Here is a 27,566-nt window from a genome sequence, read left to right on the forward strand (position 1 = left end):
TCGAGTCTGATGAAAGGCATGGCAGAAGAAGCCAAAAGAGACTGATCCATGTGAGGAGCTGGTAGCCATTACATTGTCTAATAACCAAGACGTAAATCAGCAGCAACATGCCAGTGGAGGAAACAGAGTAAATGTGCCAATAACAAGCAAGCAAAATGGGTGAACAGTTGCATGTGCAGCAGCTTGCAACAGATAGCCCCAAAAGCCATAACAGACCGTGTAGGGAACAGGGCTGGGGGCAGAAATTCTACACCAACATGTGACAAATTGTACACACTGAAATGGCCCAGAACAGCAGAAGAACTTACACACTAAACACACCTTCCCGGGACCATTCAACACGAGGTAGAGGGGGCACAAGTGAGGACAAGACAGAGAACGCAACACCACACTGCAGAGAAAGGCACAGACGCCGGTCTCCAGACCGAAACAGACCATGGAACACAACCTTGCACTGATAAACAACAATGCCTTGGGGGAATGTGACTCAAAATGGACAGTTAAATTGACATGATACATGCAGATACAGCGGGGAGAACAAGTATTTGATACACTGCCGATCTTGCAGGTTTTCCCACTTACAAAGCATGTAGTCTGTAATTTATATCATAGGTACTCTTTAACTGTGAGTGAAGGAATCTAAAACAAAAATCCAGAAAATCAAATTGTATGATTTTTAAGTAATTGATTTGCATTTTATTGCATGACATAAGTATTTGATACATTAGAAAAGCAGAACTTAATATTTGGTACAGAAACCTTTCTTTGCAATTACAGAGATCATACATTTCCTGTAGTTCTTGACCAGGTTTGCACACACTGCAGCAGGGATTTTGGCCCACTCCTCCATACAGACCTTCAGGTTTCGGGGCTGTCGCTGGGCAATACGGACTTTCAGCTCCCTCCAAAGATTTTCTATTGGGTTTAGGTCTGGAGACTGGCTAGGCCACTCCAGGACCTTGAGATGCTTCTTACGTAGCCACTCCTTAGTTGCCCTGGCTGTGTGTTTCGGGTCGTTGTCATGCTGGAAGATCCAGCCACGACCCATCTTCAGTGCTCTTACTGAGGGAAGGAGGTTGTTGGCCAAGATCTCGCGATACATGGCCCCATCCATCCTCCCCTCAATACGGTGCAGTCGGTCCTGTCCCCTTTGCAGAAAAGCATCCCCAAAGAATGATGTTTCCACCTCCATACTTCACGGTTGGGATGGTGTTCTTGGGGCTGTACTCATCCTTCTTCCTACTCCAAACAAGGCGAGTGGAGTTTAGACCAAAAGGTTTTATTTTTGTCTCATCAGACCACATGACCTTCTCCCATTCCTCCTCTGGATCATCCAGATGGTCATTGGCAAACTTCAGACGGGCCTGGACATGCGCTGGCTTGAGCAGGGGGACCTTGCATGCGCTGCAGGATTTTAATCCATGACGGTGTAGTGTGTTACTAATGGTTTTCTTTGAGACTGTTGTCCCAGCTCTCTTCAGGTCATTGACAAGGTCCTGCTGTGTAGTTCTGGGCTGATCCCTCACCTTCCACATTATCATTGATGCCCCACGAGGTGAGATCTTGCATGGAGCCCCAGACCGAGGGAGATTGACCGTCATCTTGAGCTTGTTCCATTTTCTAATAAATGCACCAACATTTGTCCTGTAGCCCATCCCAGCCTTGTGCAGGTCTATAATTTTATCCCTGATGTCCTTACACAGCTCTCTGGTCTTTGCCATTGTGGAGAGGTTGGAGTCTGTTTGATTGAGTGTGTGGACAGGTGTCTTTTATACAGGTAACGAGTGGAGAATAAGAGGGCTTCTTAACAGGTCTGTGAGAGACGGAATTCTTACTGGTTGGTAGGTGATCAAATACTTATGTCATGCAATAAAATGCAAATTATTATTTAAATATCATACAATGTGATTTTCTGTATTTTTGTTTTAGATTCCACCTCTCACAGTTAAAGTGTACCTATTATAAAAATTACAGACCTCTACATGCTTTGTAAGTAGGAAAACCTGTAATATCGGCAGTGTATCAAATACTTGTTCTGCCCACTGTATATGCTGAGTATTAATAGCACTGGATGTGGGGCTCCTAGTGGCAACACACATGTAGGGCCTTATCAGGCACATTTTGTTTTTTTTAAGTTTTTTTTAAATTGTGCAAAGGTGTGAATATTAGTGGCTGCAACTAGAGAGATCTTTTAATTTTATTTAAAATAAAACGTTTTTGCACGAAACAAAGATTTTAGTTGTACATAAAATAAATCATAAAGTAAGAAGCATAATTTTACACCTGGGCAGGAGAGATGCGACAAGGCCGAATGACTAATAAATAAGTAATATTAAAACGAACAGGAAAAACCACAAGTGTTAAATATTTGCCCTTGCCACCACCCTCCCAAGCCGCCGGCCTGGCTAAGCCTCCAAATATTTATATTTTCAACGTCATTAGTCAACAAACAACAATGATTAGCTATATTACAGCTCTATGTCATTATATTTTTACCAAGTCACATGGGCCTACTGTATCAGTTGCGCGTTGCATTATGGGACACAAATAAAGTGCAATAAGGATTTACACAGGATAAAGGATGATGAACTTTAACGAAACGGGAAAACACATTTAGTAAACTTTTTTAAAACAACTTGTGGTGCCATCGACAGCTCCAAGTATTAATGCAAATCTCAATTTTATGTGCGTTTGGCCAACGCATGATTCCCAAACACAAGTCAAGGAGTGCGGGCTAAATCGTCAGATCTAACACCCAGACTGCTCGCAAGCTAAGGTGCTGCTTTGTGCTACTGCACGCCCAGCTGTGGTGTGTTTACATCGGCCTCGTTAGACTCCACAACCCGAGGCCGATCTAATCAAACAGAACCGATTCACACACGGTTGTCTACTGTGAAGGTACGTTTTATTGCTCAATCAGTGGATCTGTGACCGTGAACACTGCTAGCTGAGTGTTGACGATTGGTGTATTTCTAAAGTCAATAGTTTGTTACCTAGGCAGCCAGACAAATCAAGAAACGTCTTTTGTCGCATTTACGTTAGCTACAGACTAGCTAGCTAGTTGCGTCAAGCTAGTTACAGTAACGTTAGTTAGCTGGTGGCTTGTCCATACTGGTTTTGTAAACGGTCATAGCACGTAACTGACGTTAGTTGTTTGACATGCTAACACCATGGTCTCTTCTAGCCATGTAGCTAGCTAAGTAGTTCGCCAACTGACGATACTTTGTAGAAATGCTTGCGGCATGCAAAGTAGGGTTATTTTAATAAGTGAAAATGCTAATCTTTGACAAGTTGAGCCCCGCCCCCCTGCCCATAAACACAAATGACAGTTTCAATTTTAGTAAATATTTTATTAAAAATATAATCATAAGCGTTTATTTCCAACAGTTGTCTTAAATTGCATCTACCAATATAAACAGTATATCATAAAAAATTCTAACCATCATGTATTATTTACTGTATAAATGCATAAAGTCAGTTAAAAAACACCCTCCTTTTCTAATTTCACAGTTTAATGAGAGAGTATGCTGAAAGTTCATTTAAATAACAAGTAGCCTAATTGTAGACCTACTAAATTAAGTTTTTTTTTTCTTTAACTAAATTAAAGTCTTCAATCAGCCTTTGCCACCCTCCTTAAGTATTATTATTACTTTTTATTAACCTTTATTTAGGGGAATTCCTTTGACCATTCCTTTGTGCCATGATTACACAATCAACATAGCAATGAAATGTGAAGAATGAAAAACTTTCTATCTACACACAGAAATAAGTGAAATTGAGTAATTGAACAATCTGTTTACACAGGCGTGGGGGTCACTTTAATGCAGGATTTTTTGTTAATGCAAAAAAAATGAAAATGTAGATGTATTGATCATGACATTGAATTCCAAATTACAAGTTCCAACTTTTTTTGTTACACAGTGTCTGAGAACTCTGATCGTCCAAACCTTAGCTACTTACTCTCTTTTCTCTTCCTTTCTACCAAGTGCAGGGAGTGTGTGTGTGATGGGAAAAGCTGTGAGGTGTTCATGTAATTTGTTAACACTGCATTGTTTTCATCCAGCTTGTCTCCTGTAACTTTGCGTAGGCTAACACCCAAAATAAGCTGGCATTTTATTTGAAACCTATATGCTGTCATTTAGTCACTAAATGGGGCAAAACAATTTACATACATTTGTAACCTTAGACAAACACAATATATTTTAGTCAGTTTTTTTTACTTAAGTTGCTCAAAATCACATTTTGTGACTTTCCAAACATGGGTAGTTTTTTTTGCACCATATCATCCTAGCTTCTGTGACAACGAATGACATCAAATAAATAATTTAATTGATTATTTATTACATGTAAAATTGAAATCCTATTCAAATGAATAATCCAATAAATATTGGTGCGTGTCCAGACCTTGTAATATCTTTATTTATTGGCAACTGTATTGTTTTTCCCGAGTCAGACTCATTTCTGTTAGCCTATATAATCTGCTGATATTATCCTTCATTAACATATGTCTGCCTTTATTAGATCGATAAACCACCAATATTATTTGCATAGACTGGATAAATAGATGTGCTTGTATACATGGTTAATTTGCATTTTTGATGGTTGCTTAGTGTGCTCAACCAGCTGATCAGTGAAAATATTTTCACTGAAGTCAGTGTGAGAGAGGAGGCAGGGTGGTTTGAAGGTGAGTAGCTTTCCACCTTCTTGGCATTTGAGATAAAGCTTGAAAACTACTTGTACCACAACCAAGAAAGGTGCATTCTCACGTTAATGTTACCTGGCTAGATAGTCACCAGCATGATACTGAGCCAGCTGTATAGCCAGTAAGATAGTTACCTTAGTTACTGTAGCAAGCCAATTGTGTGTTACTCTGCTTGAACTAGTGCACTTGTCCTTAATACAAAAATAACATTAATGCTTATGCCTATTATGTTGTTTATATAAAAACATTTGACTGAAACTAGTGCGTAAACATTCCCCTAACACGTTATTAGTTACCCGCACATTTCATTTGCTGTTGGTGTATAGTATTTTGTCTCCAGGTTGACTTATATGCAGTAAACAGCCCCCTATTGAATGAAATATTATGAGTCATAATTTCCATAAAACCTCACGACCAGTCTGTAAAAGCTGGTCTTTGTGTTCTTACACCATTCATTTCTTCCATAGTAGATTTTTAGTACCACCTCAAATCTGTGTTCCTACCCTTGGCACAGCTCAACCCTGAACACAACGCTCAGGAAGCTATTTTCTGCTGCACTCAAAGTTCAAATATTTTAACTTTGACCCCTGCTGTTTCATTTTATACAGTTTCATTTTGTTTTTGTTTGTTGTTGTAGCCATGAATTTCTTTAAAATATTTTATCACAACCTATACAATTCAAAATTGATGAGTGATCAGGGCAGACTAGGTCTTTTGTTTGACATACATTTTGTCACAAGAAACAACTAGCTAGCTAACTAGGTAGGTACAGTACAATATTAGTGTTACACTAAATGCTGCTGATATCAGACCACTGATCATGTATTGGGCCATTACCGTTAGCTACCTAAAATTAAGAAGTCCACTGAATTTCGGCTCACTTTTATAGAGTGAGCTAACATTGTAATCTCTAGGTTGTTTTTGGACTTTCCCAGCACTGCCATCTGTCTGAAGTATATTTAATGAAGTAATCATACTGATTAAGTTGTATTCTACTAAGCGTTTGCACACTTTAGCAAAAGTCATCCCTGTTCATCTTCTAACTATTTTGTCATCTGTACAATTTTTGCAACAACTACATTGTTTCAGGATGGATGATTCTAGGGGTGACATAAGGAACTTACTGCTGGGAAGCATAGGTTGAGAACTTGTGAACATAGCAGTTTCATGATTTTAAGATTCAGCCATTCCTGGGGGCCCCATATTGCAACAATTCACACACTCCCCCAGTAATGGCTGAATCTTAAAAGTTAGCATAAAACTGCTATGTTCACAAATTCTCAGCCTGTGCTTCCCTTCAGTGTGCATGTGGGGCTTCAGGAGAAATACTTCTAATTACTTCTGATCCACTGCCATAGATAGATTAAAGGAGCCATATGTATGATTTCTGTGTGCTAGTGGCATGAATACAAGCACAATGACCAGAAGACATCAGCAGATAATGTTGTACGTTTGTTTCTACAACCCTGTTTCCAAAGAATTTGGGACACTGTAAAATGCAAATAAAAACAGAATACAATGATGTGCAAATAATTTAATCCTTATATTTAATTGAAAATAATACAAAGACAACATATCAAATGTTAAACCAAAGAAATGTTTTTGGAAAAATATATGCCCATTTTGAATTTGATGCCAGCAACATGTTTCAAATAATTTGGGACAGGGGTTTATTACTGTCTAGAATCTCTTCTTTTAACAATACTTTGTATGCGTTTGGGAACAGAGGCCAATTGCTGTAGTTTTGAGTGACATTCTTTCCCATTCTTGCTTGTTATAGGATTTCAGCTGCTCAACAGTTCGGGGTCTCCTTTGTTGTATTCATTTTCAATGAGGGACAATTCTGGACTGGAGGCAGGCCAGTTTAGCAATCAGACTATTACTACAGAGCCATGCTGTTGTAATACATGTGTAATGTGGTTTGGCATTGTCTTGCTGAAATCAGCAAGGCCATCCCTGAAATATACGTTGTCTGGATGGCAGCATATGTTGCTCCAAAACCTGTATACATATCACCTATGCTATGTGCACTAATGCACCCCCATGCCATCATGGAAGCTGACTTTTGAACTGTGCACTGATAACAAGCTGGATGGTCCCTCTCCTTCTTAGCCCAGAGGACGTGGCATCCATTATTCCTAAAAAGACATTACATTTTCATTTGTCTGACCACAGGACAGTTTTCCACTTCGCCTCAGTCCATCTTAAATAAGCTTGGGCCCAGAGAAGGCGGCAGCATTTCTGAATCCTGTTTATACAGTGGGGAGAACAAGTATTTGATACACTGCCAATTTTGCATATTTTCCCACTTACAAAGCATGTAGAAGTCTGTCATTTCTATCATAGGTACTCTTCAATTGTGAGTGACAGAATCTTAAACAAAAAATCCAGAAAATCACATTGTATGATTTTTAAGTAAGTAATTTGCATTTTATTGCATGACATGAGTATTTGATATATCAGAAAAGCAGAACTTAATATTTGGTACAGAAACCTTAGTTTGCAATTACAGGGATCATATGTTTCCTGTAGTTCTTGACCAGGTTTGCACACACTGCAGCAGGAATTTTGGCTTACTCCAGATCCTTCAGGTTTTGGGGCTGTCGCTGGGCAATACGGACTCTCAGCTCCCCCCAAAGATTTTCTATTGGGTTCAGGTCTGGAGACTGGCTAGGCCACTCCAGGACCTTGAGATGCTTCTTACGGAGCCAGGACCCATCTTGGTCCTGGCTGTGTGTTTCGGGTCGTTTTCATGCTGGAAGACCCAGCCAGGACCCATCTTCAATCTTCATTTTACTGAGGGAAGGAGGTTGTTTGCCAAGATCTCACAATACATGGCCCCATCCATCCTCCCCTCAATACGGTGCAATTGTCCTGTCCCCTTTGCAGAAAAGCATCCCCAAAGAATGATGTTTCCACCTCCATGCTTCACGGTTGGGATAGTGTTCTTGGGGTTGTACTCATCCTTCTTCCTCCAAACACGGTGAGTGGAGTTTAGACCAAAAAGACGGGCCTGGACATGCGTTGGCTTGAGCAGGGGGACCTTGCATGCGCTGCAGGATTTTAATCCATGACGGCGTAGTGTGTTACTCATGGTTTTCTTTGAGACTGTGGTCCCAGCTCTCTTAAGGTCACTGACCAGGTCCCACCGTGTAATTCTGGGCTGATCCCTCACCTTCCTCATGATCATTGATGCCCCACGAGTTGAAATCTTGCATGGAGCCTCAGACCGAGGGAGATTGACTGTCATCTTGAACTTCTTCCATTTTCTAATAATTGCACCAACAGTTGCTGCCTTCTCACCAAGCTGCTTGCCTATTGTCTTGTAGCCAATCCCAGCCTTGTGCAGGTTTACAATTTTATCCCTGATGTCCTTACACAGCTCTCTGGTCTTGGCCATTGTGGAGAGGTTGGAGTCTGTTTGATTGTGTGGACAGGTGTCTTTTATACAGGTAATGAGTTCAAACGGGTGCAGTTAATACAGGTAATGAGTGGAGAACAGGAGGTTTTCAAAGGAAAAACTAACAGGTCTGTGAGAGCTGGAATTCTTACTGGTTGGTAGGTGATCAAATACTTATGTCATGCAATAAAATGCTAATTAATAATAAAAAAATCATACAATGTGATTTTCTGTATTTTAGGATTTTTTTTAGATTCTGTCACTCACAGTTGAAGAGGACTTCTACATGCTTTGTAAGTAGGAAAACCTGCAAAATCGGCAGTGTATCAAATACTTGTTCTCCCCACTGTATATGTTTTCTTCTTTGCATGGTAGAGTTTTAACTAGCATTTGTGGATGCAGCGACAAACTTCACAGACATTGATTTTCCTGAGCCCATGCAGTGATTTCCAGTACAGAATTTTTTTAATGCAGTGCCGTCTGAGGGCCCGAAGATCATGGCCATCCAGTATTGGTTTCTCTTGCGTTGTCTCTTGCGTACAGAGATTTCTCCGGATTCTCTGAATCTTTTAATGATACTATGTCCGTCGATTGAGATCCCCAAACTCTTTTGTTTGCACTATTTGCCTGCACCGTCTTTCACAGAGTGGTGAACCCTTCTCCAACTTTACTTCTGAAAGACTCATCCACTTTGGGAGGCTTTCCTTATTCCCAATCATGTTACTGACCTGTTGCCAGTTAACCTCATTAGTTGTGAGATTTCCCACCAGGTTTGTTGTTTGTATTAAACAACTTTTCCATTCATTTGTTAACCTGTCCCAGCTTTTTTGAAACGTGTTGCTGGCATCAAATTCAAAGTGAGCATATATTTTTAAAGGAACAAGAATTTTTTTCAGTTTTAACATTTATGTTGTCTTTGCACTATTTTCAATTGATTATAGGATTTAAATGATTTGCACATCTTAGCATTTGGTTTTTATTTCCATTTCCATTTTACAAAAAATAAGATTTTGAGATATTCCCCATATTCATTTTATTGCTTGTCTGTCTAACAGTTTGGATTGACTTGTCGGCTATGTCTCCTTTTACTTGCTTTAGACTTGCAGTACTGTCATACATTTTCTCGGGGTCTGGGATTAAGGGAATATGTTTCAGTCATTATTGCTTTGACTGCTTCTTAATTTATTTAAAGGATATTTCAGGCTTGTCATTATTTTGTATTGAGATATTCCATTTATTATTTATATTCATGCAAGTGTGTTAAACACCTAAAGTTAACGCCCCAACTTTTAAAATAAGTTCCAGTTATCAATTAACCCAATCCAGGGTTTGGTTTACAGGAAGAAGTAATACATAGTACGTTCTCAAACTGTTAGGCCTAATGTCTGACAGAAAAGCTAGTAAAATCCTATTCACTTGGATGCAAATTCCTACAGAAGATTATGCTGTTTGAAATAATCACAAATTAAATGTTTACCCTCAGTTCTAGATAACATCTGTTTAGAAGGTTTTAAATGACTACTGTGTTCAATGGATAGTAATGGTCTCTTGTAACATGATGGATCATGTGTTGAGTATCATCAAAACCTTGAGCAAAATGCATCCCTAGTTGACTTCAACTTTTGAATTCTAGGTATGTTGTCTGTGTACGTCAGACTAAGCAATTAAACCATTATTAAAGCTGTTTTATAAGTTTCTCAAAAATGTCTTATTTTTTCTAAGTCCTACTTGCTGCATTTGTCGGGAATCTAACTCATTAAAGCATTCTGGTTAGTGGTATTTTAGCATACTATTATTGTTTTTCAATTATTCATTATAGAAACTGATGAATTCTTAGACAATCTGCACAAAATGTTTCCTTCACCGCTTTACTGCAGCGAAATGTAGCCTACAGGAGGTCGTTGAACGATTGAACAATCCCTGTGCAATATAAAATGTTTTCCTGAAGTTCACCTTTCAGTGTTTCTAGTATATTTAGATTTTGTTCATGGCTTGGTGTTTTTACTTTGAATTGAAACTTCAACTACTAGCGAAGAGGGCGAAATACAGCAAGCGCTGTTGATTATGTTGCCATTGTAAAGATTTGCCAGCTAAAACATAAACATATGTTTCTACATAAACTCAGGTTACAAATTTTGAGACAAATTTTGAGTAAAATTAAACGAATAACATTGCAATGTTATTCATTTCTAGTAATGCATGCATTATTTAGATTCTTATTAGTTAAATGTGTTTTATGTTGTACATGGGGGGGAAACAATAAAAGCAACAGTTTTTAAGACAACAGTTTATTACTGTAAATACAATTGCAAGTTATAAAGTAAAAAAGTTCTGTTTGACCCCCACTAGCACAATAGTTGCCCCTGCTGCTGACATAGAATACTGTAGGAAACACTGCTCCTCATGATGACTACATTTTTACATTAAATTCAACATTCTGCTTAAGTGAGACAGCTCCCTTATGTTTCTTGGCAATTTATACCATTTTGTTTAAATGCTTGATAGTTTTACATTGTTTTGCTGCGATCCTTCACATGACTACTAGCCAGACTCACCATGACTCACCATGGTGAGAGGTGCTGGAAAGACATTCACCCATTGACAAGTGCTATTGGCTCTGATTACATGTGAGTGTTTTTGTCTGGGGTATTTTGGTTTAAGACAAGGTCACAACAATCTAAGGAAATTGAGTAATATACCATGCTACTAAGAAAAAAATTATTCCTTGAGGAAAGTCACACACCACAATTATTAGTTATTCGTGTAATTTGGTGGACCTAAAGGTTAGTTTGAGGCCCTGATTCTTACTCCATATTCAGCGTACAGCTCCTGATTTGTCTTCTGTTCTTCCTGTAGGTGAATACCCACCAGTGCCAGTACGCTAAGACACAAAGATGGGGGTGAAAACCTTTACCCACAGTTCCCCCATGCACAGTCAAGAGATGCTAGAAAAGTTGAATGCCCTGCGCAATGAGGGCCACCTCTGCGATGTCACCATCCGGGTCCAGGACAAGCTGTTTCTAGCACACAAGGTTGTGCTCGCCTGCTGCAGTGAGTTCTTCCGCTCCAAACTGGTGGGAAGACCTGAGGAGGAGGACAAGTTTGTGTTGGACTTGCACCATGTCACGGTGAGTGGCTTCACTCCACTGCTGGAATATGCCTACACGTCCACCCTTTCGATCAGCACGGAGAACATTATTGATGTTTTAGCCGCCGCCAGTTACATGCAAATGTTTGCTGTGGCAAGCACGTGCTCTGAATTTATGAAGTCCAGCATCCTCTGGAGTGCCGGAAACATGGGGCCAGAGAAACCACAGGAGTCGGCTCTTGGCGAAAGCACTTCTTCCCACTGCGCCTTGACCCCTTTGGACAGTAGCCTGTCACCGGTTTCATCTGACTGCAGTGTGATGGAGAAGAGCATCCCAGTTTGTCGAGAGTCGCGACGCAAACGTAAGAGCTTCATCATGATGTCCCCAGAGAGCCCGCTCAAATGCACCGCACAGATCACTTCACCACAGATGCCCAACCCATCGCCTTCCTTCTCAGAGACCTCCACCCAGCCTGTGGACTCTTCCCTGGCCTTCCCGTGGACCTTTCCTTTCGGTATCGATCGGAGGTTCCACCCGGAGAAGCAGCCTAAGCTTCCTGAGAGCCCACACTGTCTGGAACAGGCAGGGCCCTCGGATGCGAGTCGTCGGCTGAGTGACTTCCTGACATGCGAAAGCTCCACTAAGGCACCATCGTCGCTGGCGGGCACAGATGAGGATGTGCGCATCAAAGTGGAGAGATTGAGCGATGAGGAAGTCCAGGAAACATCTTCACAACCCGTCAGCACATCCCAAAGTTCCCTGAGCGACCAGCAGACGGTGCCCTGCAGCGAACAAGTCCAGGAGGACCTCCTTATTAGCCCGCAGTCTTCCTCCATAGGTATGGTTCTCTCTTAAAGGAACATCACTGAATTGTAACTCTGTCAGATGTTTTCTGAGCTCAAATCCAGTCTTATGTCAAGGACAGTCCATAACCTTTTTCAGAGGTTGTGTAGATACAGCTATTGGTCTCAACCACAAATGAGTGTAAGAGTGGTCGAAGCACAACATGTGGTGTGCATATTTAGAATTTCAGTATGTAGCTGTGTCCACGTAATATCAAAATGGAAAGCCAACCTTTTTTGCTTTACACATTTTGGAAAAGTAATTTCCCCTTTGTAAAGAGCCAATCTGCTGTTGCTTCATTTCGTAGGCTTATAATTATTGAAATGTAGAATTCCTGATTGATTTTTGAAGAATATAACTTATTCTTCAAAAATACCTCTAGAAAATAAATATAACAAAGAATATAATATTGTTTTGCTACAATGTTTGTAAACACATTTTGAAATATAATATTGTTATCTGTAGTTTTATTTTTGACATTCATTTTCATGGATGTGAAACCTTGCAGCCCTTTCTCTTGTGTATTTATTTATTTTTTAAACAGGGAGGGCCAGGAGGACGGTTGTTGATTGTTTCAACTATGGATTGCCACTTTAATTGTATTCAGTTGGCTCTGTGAATCAGTTATATCCCCTCAGACTGAGATAGCTAGCAACTGGTTGAAATTATATTTCTTCTTTGTTTTGCATAGGTTCAATAGATGAGGGAGTCACAGAAGGTTTGCCCTCCATGCAAAGTACATCCAATGCTGGAGGTCATGCTGAGAATGATGAAAGGTAACTATGATTGGTTGAAGATGTAGTAGAATGAATGGCATGGAAAACTATATACTGTGTGTACAGATGTGAGTACTATTTAGACTTTCTGTTAATGATTTCAAATAAGATAATAGATAATTGTAATGAAATCATTGGTTGTTCTTGCACATGTTGTTGCATTTTGAACATTGCAGAACCAATACATTTTTTGAAGTTTCAAATTGTATTTAGAAGATTAAACTAAATGACAATGGTAAATAATTGACACCCAGAAAGACGAATTAGAGCAGTTTTCTAGTAGGCTTCATGATCACCGTAATTTTTTCTATCATTATTTTTGGCAAAATCATCTGCAATTACTAGTGAAAATGGATGCTAACCATGAAGCGCTTGCTGCAATTTTCTAACTGCAAAGACCGGCAAACTGCTCAAATTTCTTTTGAGGGATGCCCTCCACGAAGTGCTGTTATCAACTGTCACAATTAATTCTAGAACAGTCCAGTGTGGGTTTGCAGTCCTGCTGGAAGACCCAAATACTGAAACTGAGACCATCAAAATAAAATGGACAGTCTATATTTTGACCTGTTATTATCATTGTCATTTCAATTCGAATGGGCTAAAACATCTAAACTTCTCAGTGTCCAGATTTTATCTTATGGACTGGACTGTATGTGGTGTTGTTTTTACAAGGTTTCTTTCCACTGAATGCTACATTTGTTCTACATTTGGTCTTCTGTAAATAATGCAATTATCTGTAATAATTGTGTCCATACAGTGGATATAAGGTCTACACACCCCTGTTAAAATGCCAGGTTATTGTGATATAAGAGAATGTGTCAAAGATAAATCATGTCAGAACTTTTTCCACTTTTAACGTGACCTATAATGTGAACAATTCCATTGAAAAAGAAACTGAAATCTTAGAGGGGGAAAAATGAAAAATAAAAACCTTACAATAACCTGGTTGCATAAGTGTGCACATCCTCTTATAACTGGGGATGTGGCTGTGTTCCGAATTAACCAATCACATTCAAACTCATGTTAAATAGAAGTCATTACACACCTGCCATCTTTTAAAGTGACTCTGATTAATCACAAATAAAGTTCAGCTGTTCTATTAGGGTTTTCCTGACATTTTCTTAGTTGTATCGCAGAGCAAAAGCCATGGTCCGCAGAGAGCTTCCAAAGCATCAGAGGGATCTCATTCTTGAAAGATATCAGTCAGGAGAAGGGTACAAAAGAATTTCCAAAGCATTAGATATACCATGGAACACAGTGAAAACATTCATCATCAAGTGGAGAAAATATTGCACAACAGAGACATTACCAAGAACTGGATGTCCCTCCAAACTTTATGAAAAGACGAGAAGAAAACTGGTTAGGGAGGCTTGCAAGAGGCCTACAGCAACATTAAAGGAACTGCAGGAATTTCTGGCAAGTACTGGCTCTGTGCTACATGTAACAACAATCTCCTGTATTCTTCATATGAATGGACTATGGGGTAGGGTGGCAAGAAGGAAGCCTTTTCTTACAAAGAAAAACATCCAAGCCCGGCTGAAGTTTGCAAAAACAAACATCAAGTCCCCCAAAAGCATGTGGGAAAATGTGGTCTGATGAAACCAAGGTTGAACTTTTTGGCCATAATTCCAAAAGGTATGTTTGGCATAAAACAACACTGCCCATCACGCAAAGAACACCATACCCACTGTGAAGCATGGTGGTGGCAGCATCATGCTTTGGGGCTGTTTTACTTCTTCTGGAATTGAGGCCTTAGTCAGGGTGGAGGGAATCATGAACAGTTCCAAATACCAGGCGCTTTTGGCACAAAACCTTCAGGCGTGCATTAGAAAGCTGAAGAGGAAGTTCACTTTCCAGCACGACAACGACCCAAAGCACACATCCAAATCCACAAAAGCATGGCTTCACCAGAAGAAGATTAATGTTTTGGAATGGCCCAGCCAGAGCCCAGACCTGAATCCAATTGAACATCTGTGGGGTGATCTGAAGAGGGCTGTGCACAGGAGATGTCCTTGCAGTCTGATAGATTTGGAGCGCTTTTGCAAAGAAGAGCATGGTACATCAAGATGTGCCATGCTAATTGACTCCTACCGAAAAAGACTAAGTGCTGTAATAAAATCAAAAGGTGCTTCAACAATATATTCGTTTAAGGGTGTGCACACTTATGCAACCAGGTTGTTAGTTTTTATTTTTCCCCCTCAAAGATTTCAGTTTGTTTTTCAATTGAATTTTTCACGTTATAGGTCACATTAAAGGTGGAAAACGTTCTGACAGGATTTCTCTTTGTCTCATTTTAACAGGGGTGTGTAGACTTTTTATATACACTGTATAATTAGATGTATATTTTCTTAATTACATTTGTAACTTTTTTAGCCAGACCAAAAAGAGTGAATGGCTTTTACTGACTGACTGACTGACCTTGTTAAATAGCGTAGTGGTTAGAGAAGCGGACCTGCAAGCTATAGGTCCCACAATCAAATCTCCACAATCAAAACAAAGTAGGCATTTGGATAGACAACAACTTTGCTGGCTATAACCTTCAGTATCTACATTATAGTAAGCCTAAAATAAAACAGTTTTTGGTTATATTGCATCCGTACATGCTTTTTGGGTCAGGATAGACCAAAACCTAGCTACAACACTGAGTAGTTACGTTTATAGTAAGCTGTCTTTTTACTTGATGAGAAAGTCAGTCAGTTATCGTCACCTATAGTTATTGTATCAATGTCATTCATGAATGAAAGAAAAACTAATGTTTTTGTGCCATGAAATTAAATATCTTTGTCAGGGAACAGTTAATCTTCAGTCTCTCTAGCAATTTCTCAATTGTTAGGAAATTAGTAATACTAGTAAGCCTATTACTGGCTAATAAGCTATTAAAATGGCCAGTGGCAAAAGCCATAGTTCATAGACTCTATTTGTGGTGGAGGTAAACTTAATATGAAACGTTAGTTATTTTAACACAAGGCTGAATTGTATCTACCGACTTGTGAAACGTGTGGCGCAGTGGCATAGTGGGTAAAGACAGTGCCTCTCACGTGGGAGACCCGAGTTCAATTTTTTTTTATCCATCTGTACATTACCTACTTGTCATAATTTACAATTAATTCATGATTATCAATAAATTGATGTTTTATTTTTATAATTTCCTTTCTTTGTTTTTAACTCCCCTTTGGTTCATATGTTCTATTTTGCCTTCCAACTGGTCTTAATGTTGTTATAAAGCTATAGGAATGTTTAGTTCTGACTTCACAAGCTTTACCATATTTACTCTGGATGTAGTGTGTACCTCTCACTTAAGCAGTCTTATTTGTTTTTCAGATTAGAAAGCCTCCAGTACCCTTACCACTTATACATAAGTCCTTCAACCCGTCCTGGTACCAATGGCCCAGACAGACCTTTCCAGTGCCCAACATGTGGTGTCCGATTCACCCGTATTCAGAACTTGAAACAACACATGCTCATCCACTCTGGTAGGTCATTCTACATGGCTGTAGGTAACTACTGTGCTGTGACCTGGGGAAATTATTTAGAACACCCCCCCCCCAAAAAAAATTGAAATGTTTTATTTACATTTGTATCTAAAAGCATAAATGAGGAATTATGAATCAAAGTACACTTTTTATATTTAGTTTTTCTTAGGCTATAAAGCTTCAGCAACAAATCTATTGGAAAATGTCCCAATATATCATAGAGCATAATATACTGTACAGGTGGGAGTCAAACAAAGTGGGATTTATAAAAATAATTATGAATGTAAAACACTAATATAAAGCACTTTATTTAGTTATGAAGTCCTTGTGATTTTTTTGTGACACATCCAAATGACAAACATACATATTGATGTGGGCCTTCTAAGCAGAGTTGCAAAGAAAAAGCCATATCTCAGACAGGCAAATAAAAAGAAAAGATTAAGATGGGCAAAAGAACACAGACACTGGACAGAGGAAGATAGGGAAAAAGGCCAGCATCCCGGAGTCGCCTCTTCACTGTTGACTATTTGTGAAGCTGTCAGTTGAGGATCTGGGAGGTGTCTGTTTCTCAAACTAGACAGTAATGTATTTGTCCTCTTGGTCCGTTGTGCACCGGGGGCCTCCCACTCCTCTTTCTATTCTGGTTAGAGCCCATTTTCTCTTCTCTGTGAAGGAGTAGTACACAGCTCTGTATGAGATCTTCAGTTTCTTGGCAATTTCTGTCATGGAGTAGCCTTCATTTCTCAGATCAAAAATAGACTAACAACTTTCTGTAGAACGTTCCTTGTTTCTGGCTATTTTGAGCCTGTAGTCAAACCCAAAATTGCTGGTGCTCCAGATACTCAACTAGTCTTAACAAGGCCAGTTTTATTGCCTCTTTATTCAGTACAACAGTTTTCAGCTATGCTAACATGATTACATTGCCTTTTAAAATGATATACTTGTATTAGCAAACACAATGTGCCATTGGAACACAGGACTGATGGTAGCTAATAATGTGCCTCTGTACGCCTATGTAGATATTCCATTAAAAAGCAGCTGTTTCCAGCTACAATAGTCATTTAAATGTTGTCTACACTGTATTTCTGATCAATGTGATGTTAGTGTATGTGTGTGTACAGTAATATGTACACCGATTAGCCATAACATTATGACCACTGACAGGTGACGTGAATAACGCTGATAATCTTATCATGGCACCTGTCAGTGGGTGGGATATATTAGGCAGCATGTGAACATTCTGTCCTCAAAGTTGATGTGTTAGAAGCAGGAAAAATGGGCAAGTGTAAGGATCTGAGCAACTTTGACAAGGGCCAAACTGTGATGGCTAGACGACTGGGTCAGGGCATCTCCAAAACTGCAGCCCTTGTGGGGTGTTCTGCAGTGGTCTGCAGTAGTCAGTACCTATCAAAAGTGGTCCAAGGAAGGAAAAGCGGTGAACCGGCAACAGGGTTATCGACGGCCAAGGCTCGTTGATGCATGTGGAGAGCAAAGATTGGCCTGTGCGGTCCAATCCAATACATGTGCTACTGTGGCTCAGATTGCTGAAAAAGTAAATTCTGGTACTGATATAAAGATGTCATATACACTCACCCAAAGGATTATTAGGAAAACCTGTTCAATTTCTCATTAATGCAATTATCTAATGAACCAAACACAAGGCAGTTGCTTCAATGCATTTAGGGGTGTGGTCCTGGTCAAGACAATCTCCTGAACTCCAAACTGAATGTCAGAATGGGAAAGAAAGGTGATTTAAGCAATTTTGAGCGTGGCATGGTTGTTGGTGCCAGACAGGCCGGTCTGAGTATTTCACAATCTGCTCAGTTACTGGGATTTTCACGCACAACCATTTCTAGGGTTTACAAAGAATGGTGTGAAAAGGGAAAAACATCCAGTATGCGGCAGTCCTGTGGGCGAAAATGCCTTGTTGATGCTAGAGGTCAGAGGAGAATGGGCCGACAGATTCAAGCTGATAGAACAGCAACTTTGACTGAAATAACCACTCGTTACAAACGAGGTATGCAGCAAAGCATTTGTGAAGCCACAACACGCACAACCTTGAGGCGGATGGGCTACAACAGCAGAAGACCCCACCGGGTACCACTCATCTCCACTACAAATAGGAAAAAGAGGCTACAATTTGCACCAGGTCACCAAAATTGGACAGTTGAAGACTGGAAGAATGTTGCCTGGTCTGATGAGTCTCTATTTCTGTTGAGACATTCAGATGGTAGAGTCAGAATTTGGCGTAAACAGAATGAGAACATGGATCCATCATGCCTTGTTACCACTATGCAGGCTGCTGGTGGTGGTGTAATGGTGTGGGGGATGTTTTCTTGGCACTCTTTAGGCCCCTTAGTCCCAATTGGGCATTGTTTAAATGCCACGGCCTACCTGAGCATTGTTTTTGACCATGTCCATCCCTTTATGACCACCATGTACCCATCCTCTGATGGCTACTTCCAGCAGGATAATGCACCATGTCACAAAGCTCGAATCATTTCAAATTAGTTTCTTGAACATGACAATAAGTTCACTGTACTGAAATGGCCCCCACAGTCACCAGATCTCAACCCAATAGAGCATCTTTGGGATGTGGTGGAACGGGAGCTTCGTGCCCTGGATGTGCATCCCACAAATCTCCATCAACTGCAAGATGCTATCCTATCAATATGGGCCAACATTTCTAAAGAATGCTTTCAGCACCTTGTTGAATCAATGCCATGTAGAATGAAGGCAGTTCTGAAGGCGAAAGGTGGTCAAACACAGTATTAGTATGGTGTTCCTAATAATCCTTTAGGTGAGTGTATATTATTATATATAATATGCCTTGCAAAAATATTTCAAACCCTTACCAATTCTGTTATTTTACTGGATTGCAAATGGTAGACTGAAATATCTTTATTTGACACCAGTAAATGGGTCTCTGTACAATAATTATTCTTCTTGATGAAATTCGTCCCAAAAGCCTGATGCTACCACCACTGTACTTTACTATAGGGATGGTGAGTGTTGAGGCTTGGTAGTCTTAAGTTCATGCCACCCAAAAAACTACATTTCGGTCTCATCTGACCACAATACATTTACCCACATCACAGCTAACTCTTATGATTTTGTGCAGATGGTACCTCTTGAGTAATGGCTTCTTTCTTTCTACCCCTTCAAACATGCCAGTGTTATGTGGAGTTCTTAATATGGTTGACAGGTGTACAGTTACTCTACTCCCAGCCAATGAACACTAACTGTAGGTCCTCCAAAGTGATTGTCAACCTCTGGTTTGTCTGACATCTCTCCTTGTCCAAGCACAGAGTTTTGAGCAACATTTTCTTGATAGTGCCTGGGTAATGTGATGCTGATCCCACTTCCTACTAACTGACCCAGCACACACACTGGGATATCTATACACTTGGATATTGTTTTGTACAATTTTGCATTTTACAATATGCACTGATATAACTTTATCTCTAACTTCTGTAAATTATTTGATCTTGATTTTCCTTCATTAGAAGGAATTGGTATCACTAAACCAAAAGACAGATTTCTGGTTTTGTCATGTTTCTTGGCCCAAGCAAGTATCATCTTATTGGTATTCTTCAGTGGTGGTTTCTTTGCAGCAATTGAACCATAAAGGCCTGATTCTCACAGTCTTCTCTGGACAGTTTGTATCAGAGGTGTCAAAACGGTTCCATGGAGGGCCGAGTTTCTGCAGGTTTTCGCTCTCACCTTGTACTTGATTGATTAATTAGGTCACTAGTTAGTGATTAACCTCAACCTGGTTGTTTAGGTCTGAACTGGGAACCAATTTATAGGAAAAAACCTGCAGACACTCGGCCCTCCGTGGAACCGTTTTGACACCCCTGGTTTATATTGAGATGTGTCTGTTACTTGAACTCTGTGAAGCATTTATTTGGGCTGCAATCTAGGGTGCAGATTTCTGAGGCTGGTAACTCTAATGAACTTATCCTCTGCAGCAGAGGTAACTAGTAGTCTTCCTTTCCTGTGGCTGTCCCCATGAGAGTCAGTTTCATAATAGCGCTTGATGGTTTTCATGAATGCACTTAAACATTTTTCAAAGTTCTTGATGTTTTCCAGATTGACTGACCTTCATGTCTAAAAGTAATGATGGACTGTTGTTTCTCTATACTTAATTGAGTTGTTCTTGCATTAATATGGACCACTACAGAACTGAGATAATGATGATCGTATGTATACCAGCTTGTTGACTCAAACACATTAAGAATGAAAGAAATTCCGCAAATGAACTTTTAACAAGGCACACCTGTTAATTAAAAAGTAATTTAGATGACTACCTCATGAAGCTAGATGAGAAAATGCAAAGTGTGCGAAGCTGTCAAGGCAAAGGGTGTATACTTTGAGGCATTATGAAATGCATTTTTAATCTATTTAAATTTTTAGGGGGTTGCTACATGATTCCATGTGTGATATTCTTTAGTTTTGATGTCTTCACTATTAAAAATAAATAAATACCTTTGAATGAATAGGTGTCAAAGTGTGTTAGTTTTGGTGTGCAATGTATAACCCAGTCACCAAAACCTGTCTCTGTTCATGAATGCGGGTATTTCAGAAGAACAATAAGCCAAATAAAAATGATAGCCTTCTGGTATAGCTCAAGAACCCATTCTGCACTATTATGCAGTTGCTTGTAAAGTGCCTAGATCCGCATCATCTGTGACCTTTCTAGGACCTAAGTCAGGAAGATTTTGAGTCCGGCCTCAGCAAGTAAAACTTTCACAGGCCAAGAACAAACTGCACACGTAGATTTTCAAATAGACTGTGATTTAAAAAAATCTAATATACTGTAGGTTTTATTTGTATAAATAGGGAATTATTTCAGAAAAGAGCAAGGGTGCCAATATTTGGCTAAGTATAGTATTTCTTTATAGTATATATATATGTGTATGTGTGTGTATATATATATATATATATATATATATATATATATATATATATATATAATTTATTTATTATTATTATATTTTAGTATTATTATTACATACTTTAGTATTAAAAATGCATTGGTTAGCTTTCCATAGCTGTCATGCATTAGCTACAGTAGCATATTGTACTTCCAGTTTAAAACCTGCATAATAAAATTGGGGAATGGGACCGCAAATATGTCTCCCGAACATACCAATCTTATGCAGTATTTTTCAAATCAGTGCTTAAAACATAATGGCCACTATTTATCAATAAGCATTCACATCAAAATGGCCTGGCACAATCATATATAAACCATTAATTAATGTAAAACTAAATTTGTACACATGATGTAAACAATGTTTTAAGTGAACATAGGCAAAATAAGATACCTTTACGAAATACACTGATTGGTCGGGGGGGAGAAAGGCATCATTTTGGGGGGAGGTCTTGTGTATTCTTTGTTGATCTACTGTTGTAAAGATAATGTGCAATAATCTGTCTCTTTGTTTCATCCCTTTCTTAACAGGCATTAAGCCCTTCCAGTGTGATCGCTGTGGAAAAAAATTCACACGGGCCTACTCCCTAAAGATGCACCGGCTGAAGCACGAAGGTAAACGCTGTTTCCGGTGCCAGATTTGTAGTGCCACATTCACGTCCTTCGGCGAATATAAGCACCACATGAGGGTCTCCCGCCACATAATCCGCAAGCCCCGGATTTACGAGTGCAAAACGTGCGGCGCCATGTTTACCAACTCTGGCAATTTAATTGTACACCTGCGGAGTCTGAACCATGAGGCATCTGAACTAGCAAACTACTTCCAAAGCAGGTGAGGAGTCCATTTACTCAGCTTAACGTAGCAGGGGAAGTAAGCATACAAGAAAAGGATATTTCCCATAGTGGCCATGTTGAGGTAGAAATTCTATTTTAGGATTACCTCCTTAAATTTGCTTGACTGTTCCACACCATAAAGTTTACAAGTCCTTTGCACAGCATTCCCATTTTGCTGCCTTAAAATCTAATGGATTAAACAATTATTTATTTTTTGAAAGAAAAAATGTAGACGTATTGATTGCATGTTTTCTCACCTCAGTGTTAATACTTGGTTGAAACACTGTTGGCAGCAGTTAACGTTGTGAATCATTTTGAGTGAGATTTTACCAACACTACATAACTCTTGGCAATGAACACCATTGTTTTTGTCACTGTTGTTCACACTTTGTGAATTTGGTTGGAATTAATGATGGACAGCAATATTTAAACCGAAGTTAGTCGTAACTGAGACCGGACTCCTCAGGACCATTCAACACTTCTTGGAAAGTCGTTTTATGTTTTTGGCATTATCATTTGTCTTTTGTGGAATTGTTCTTAGAGAAAATCTCAGGGTAAAGTATTTCGCAGTCTTTGGCAGGTTTTTCTGGAACTTTTTGCTTTGGCCTTGCTCTTTTCTTATTTCTGTATCCTAACCTACCTCCCTGTATGCAGCAAATGTCTTAGGATCGTATTAAATGCCTAATTTTACTACTCATTGGGTCAACTGGTTAGGCCTGCTTTTTTCCTCACGATTATCGTGAAATAATCCCCAGTGAATATGTAAGTCTATTAATTTTGAAGACTTTGTGAGTATGAAAAGGAGTACTAAAATACATGTAAAAAGTAAGTACATTAATGAAGAAACAACATAAATGCAATTTCATAGTGCAGAAAAATAACTACACCCCTAGATTAAATTGCTGGTGTTACCCTCTTCGGCTGTAGCTATTTCTTGTAACCGTTTCCTACATATTGACTGGGAGAATTATTTTGCCCACTATTCTTTACAGTACTTCTTCAACTATGTCATTGTTGAGGACTTCCTAGGATATAAGGTCTGCCCCACACAGCATTCCGATAGGATTGAGATCTGGGCTTTGACCTGGTCATTCCATAACATTCCGTTTCTTCGTTTTGAGCCATTCTGTTGTAGCTTTGCATGTGTTTTAGATGATTGTGTTGTTGCAAGATTTATGTTTGGTTAAGCTTCATCTTTTTGACAGATGGCCTCACATTCTCCCCAATAATTCTCTGGTACAGTATGGTATTCATGGTTGACTCTGATGTCAAGTTGGCAAGGCCCTGAGACATCAAAGCAACCCCCTGAACCATTACGTTCATGGTTGGTATGAGCTACTTCTAGTCAAAGCCAGTGTTTTGTTTTCAGATAGCATGGCTTATTGCATTGCAGCCAAACAACCCCACCTTTGACTTATCTGTCCAGAGGCCAATGGGGCTTTTGTTTTGGCTTTTTCCCCAGGTGTCTTGATATTGTTTTCTGAAAGCTGAGGCTATTTTGTTCCTGACTTCCCTTGGCATAAAGACCCCCCCTGTCTAAGTCCCAAGATCTTACGCTGCTAAACTATTGTGCTGGGGTAGTAGGGTCAGTTCTCCTTCCCCACTAAGTTCTCCTTCTCCATTATAAATCGTTGTTCATACGAGGAATGCATTTTCTGAAACTTTAGGAGGACATGAGGTCCTGGTCCACACCTGTGGAGTACCTGGTTTGGGGGGCCCGTTGCTGTCCCTGTCCAAAATCCTCCTGATTGTGTTGCTGATCAAGACGATACCTGACGATTTCAGATGCCACTGTGCTGACACATCCTCCCTTCCCCGTGTTGTCCCTGTCCATTTGGTCATGCTTCTGACCTAGTCTAAATTTAAATAGACTCGGGATTTAGCCCATATGCATTTATTAATTATTCCAATTGGACTCTTAATATCACACTCGGCACAGCCAGAAGAGGACTGGTCACCCCTCTGAGCCTGGGTCCTCTCTAGGTTTCTTCCTAAATTTCGGCCTTCTTAGGGAGTTTTTCCTAGCCACTGAAATTCAACACTACTGTTCTTTGCTCATTGGGGTTTAAGGCCGGGTGTTTTTGTAAAAGCACTTTATGACAACTGCTGTTGTAACAAGGGCTTTATAAATACATTTTATTAATTGATTGATGTTACCCTGGAGTATAATTTGATCTTGGCATGATGTGTTATCACAAGATCAAACCAGACAACATTTATAATCTTTCTGAAAGGCTGGACCGTCTGAAGTTGCACTCAAATTATTTTCTAACCATTTGGACCGGTTTTAGTGCACCTGAAATTATAGCCATTTTCTTTAATGGAAAAGATAGGTATGTTTTCTGCATAAGGGAATTGCATTTCTTTTTATTTTAAATCGGTGAATGGTTTTAAAGCTACATTTATTTGTGTGATTTGTTAACTGTGGTTATTTGGATCAATTAATGTGGTTGAAATTTAGCTCAAATTTTGGGCAAAGATGCATCTGTAGCTGATTGCTAATATGTAATATATATATGAAGGTCTAATGTTTGTCAGACCAAACCAGGGAAAATGTAAGTCCTTTCTGATCATTAATCTCTGTGTCCACCTGTGTTTGTACGCCAAAGTAGATTTTTAACTGAGATGCGCAACTTACTGGTTCTGAAAATGCATATAGACAAAATATTGTTGATAGGTAGCCTTTTACATACATGCTATGAAAAACACTGCATGCAGCCTACAGAATTAATAAGTCTGCTCAGAGGCGCAAATTAGACAGGCATCTCTGAGGAAAATATAGAATTTCAACTGCTTGACTTAAAAAATATTGGTTGAACCAAAGTCCATGATTGAACTGGGGTCAGCCCTAGAATACATTCGGGTTTACTTCAAATTCAATACATTGCAAAACTGACTAGAACCCTGTTTTCAAGTATTATTGGTGGCATAATCATGTTATGTTATTCTTGTTAGCTACTAGTCCCTTAGATGTAATTTTAAGGCAACAAAAAGTATAAGCTGTGCTAGGGATGTGTAGACCTTCACCAGACACTATGTATTTACACATTAATCTTGCTAAATATCTGGTTCAAAGCAGTATTTAGCCACTTTATTAATAATAATCTTTATTCAGTTATTATTGTCATGTAAGCTCAGGGGTGGTGATACAGAGATGTCCACTACATTAGTTGCTATTGTCTAGTGTTTTGAATTTCTTACTTGAATTATTCCATCCTCTTAGTAGTTTTTAGACTTTTGGGAAAAAACTGTTTTAATTCATACCAGCTAAAAGCTTTTATTTCCTTGCAAGGATGCATTTTATTTTTCCATGTATAATTTTCGTTCAGTTAAGGGGCTATCATTCAGATGCATAGCTCATAGTACCTAACATAGGCTACTTCTAAATTCAGCAGACATGTCTAGACATTTCAACTTCTAAATCAACTCAAGCCCTCGAAGGTTGGTAGTGCATAATTGTGCCATACATTTTTTTAAACGTTTACAGAATAATATCTTTGCCTGGGATCCTCACTCTTTATAGGAAATACTTCAACCCTGTTAGATTTTCAAAAGATCTGTCCCTCAATTCTTGCTAATTTCTTCCTATTTTACGTATCACTTCCCCACGATTTACTTTATTGCCTACTTCATATAAGAGGTTAAGGGACACTTTCATCAGCAGGCCTTTCTCTTGTCTGTTATGTCTCCACATGGTTGCAGTGATTTCCTCGTGCCCGACTACTTGAGCCAAGTGCAGGAGGAGGAGACTCTGGGGCAGTATGAGCTGGTGGAGCAAGGCTTTGAAGGCAACAACTCGTCTGTCCAGATGCCGGTCATCTCCCAGGTCTCCTCCACCCAGAATTGTGAGAGCAACACCTTCCCATTAGACACCCCATCCCTGAAGGACAAAAATGTGTCAGAGGAGCCAAAGACAAACAGCAGTAGCAGCTCCCAGGATGGCTCTGAGGAGGAGAATGCCCACATTAAACAGCTGGCTTCCATTTCAATTGAGTGACCATCAACTACTAGCTGTGCCCTTCCTCCCTCTTTTCAATCCAAAGCCCCGCCTTTGGAAAGTGCCTGAGATTGCCCTTCTTCATTGAGCGTCACTAGAATTAGAGGTCTTAACTTTGCTAACAGCGACAAATCATTTATTTCGTTACTTATATGGATTTCATTTCTTGTTGTATGAAACAGGTTGTGTTACTTTGAGTGCCGTTGATGTGGGGAAACTATGTTACTAAATATTATCTATTGCAAGAGCTTGTAGTTTGATAATTGAATGCTACGTTGTAAGTAGTTGTGATTCATGTCGGAGGTGTGTATGTGTTTTCTTTTGTGAATAAGAATATTGTGCATTTTATACTTTATTTACCCCCAAACAGTTTTAAAACTTGAAATTGCATCTAGAACTCTCATTGTTCCGTTATTCGCAATATGAATGAACTGCAACTTTGACGCTTGACTTGTTAGGGGTTGTTTGAAATGTAGATATCTACTTGTTGCCCGAACTTGGAAAGCTGGATCAGAAAGACATGATGTCACAGAAAATGATCTGTGAATTACTCTTGTCCCTAACATGTGTGATAGATATCTCTAGTGACATATTTATCAACACCACCAAATCGCTGAGCCCAAATTATAAACCACATCAAATTCTGGTTTTCTGTCGCTGCAGGATTGTTGACATGCTGTGTAAAACTGTCACAAATAAAGACAGTGACATACTCCTTTTACTGATTCCCTATTGTGAGTAATGTCACTGTATGGAACAAACAGTAACGTTTCAAATATATGTTAACAAAACAACAGTGGTTAAATACATTCTAAGAATATCACTATGGTGGTAGACATTACATAGTTATGTACTAGTTACATGGTGACATAACTACTATGCTTCAATGTCACTATTTTGAAATATAACAATTAGACCCCATTACTTTTTGGTGCATCTTTTGGTTGGTAGGAATATTCATTGCCAAACTTTTGTATTCAGAGATGACATTTTAGAAGCTAGTGTCTTGACTCTGGTTGACATTCTTTGGATTACTTTGTACTAATCAAGTGGTCAACAAATAAGAATGTGTGGCTGGGTGCCTTGCTTACTGTGAGTTTTACAATTCAATGTGTATGGAGCCAGGAGAGGTCTATAATAACATAGCCACCATGACATTGCTTTGTGTCATTAAGTGGGATCAATGGATATTTTTTGGTGTTTTCAATTAACCTTGCGATTTTCCTGGTTGAGGTGCATGTTCATTTTCTTTTAGCATTACTCCAGAGATATTGTCCTTAGCTTGGATACCTGTTACTTTAAACCGTCATTAGCCACAGTTGTCCATCACTATGCCTTCATAATTCAATGGTGATACTCCATTGATTAAATGCTACTGACATTTTTGTTCATTAAGTGTTCTTTCCATATCATTCCACATAGTCCATGAATCAAAGAAATCTGAAAATGGGTGTTTTGGGCCAGTGAAGCGCAAAATCCATTATTGGTTCTAATGTTGTTGTTTTTTTCTTGTTTT

The 27,566-nt window shown here is 39.3% G+C and overlaps 1 protein-coding gene across 2 annotated transcripts; it reads left to right on the forward strand.

The window, feature by feature from the left end:
• Window positions 1-2,523: 2,523 nt before the first annotated feature.
• On the forward strand, window positions 2,524-27,476 carry zbtb44 (zinc finger and BTB domain containing 44). Of its 2 annotated transcripts, none has more exons than XM_010893686.3 (6): window positions 2,524-2,898; window positions 10,959-12,029; window positions 12,726-12,810; window positions 16,132-16,283; window positions 21,751-22,051; window positions 25,756-27,476. In XM_010893686.3, the coding sequence occupies exons 2-6, from the start codon at window positions 10,997-10,999 to the stop codon at window positions 26,048-26,050; spliced, it is 1,866 nt and encodes a 621-aa protein (XP_010891988.1). In that variant the 5' UTR covers window positions 2,524-2,898; window positions 10,959-10,996; the 3' UTR covers window positions 26,051-27,476. The 2 variants fall into 2 exon arrangements, with proteins under 2 accessions (XP_010891988.1, XP_010891989.1); XM_010893687.3 differs by having other exon boundaries at window positions 21,751-21,834; window positions 25,756-25,871.
• Window positions 27,477-27,566: the final 90 nt, after the last annotated feature.

Source organism: Esox lucius, chromosome 1, assembly GCF_011004845.1.
Source record: "Esox lucius isolate fEsoLuc1 chromosome 1, fEsoLuc1.pri, whole genome shotgun sequence".
NCBI classification, from domain to species: Eukaryota; Metazoa; Chordata; class Actinopteri; order Esociformes; family Esocidae; genus Esox; species Esox lucius.

Coding starts and splice junctions, on each gene's coding strand:
- zbtb44 (XM_010893686.3), top strand. CDS start 10,997: ATGGGGGTGAAAACCTTTACCCACAGTTCCCCCATGCACAGTCAAGAG. Junction 16,284..21,750: donor ACACATGCTCATCCACTCTG/GTAGGTCATTCT, acceptor CTTTCTTAACAG/GCATTAAGCCCTTCCAGTGT. Junction 22,052..25,755: donor GCAAACTACTTCCAAAGCAG/GTGAGGAGTCCA, acceptor ACATGGTTGCAG/TGATTTCCTCGTGCCCGACT.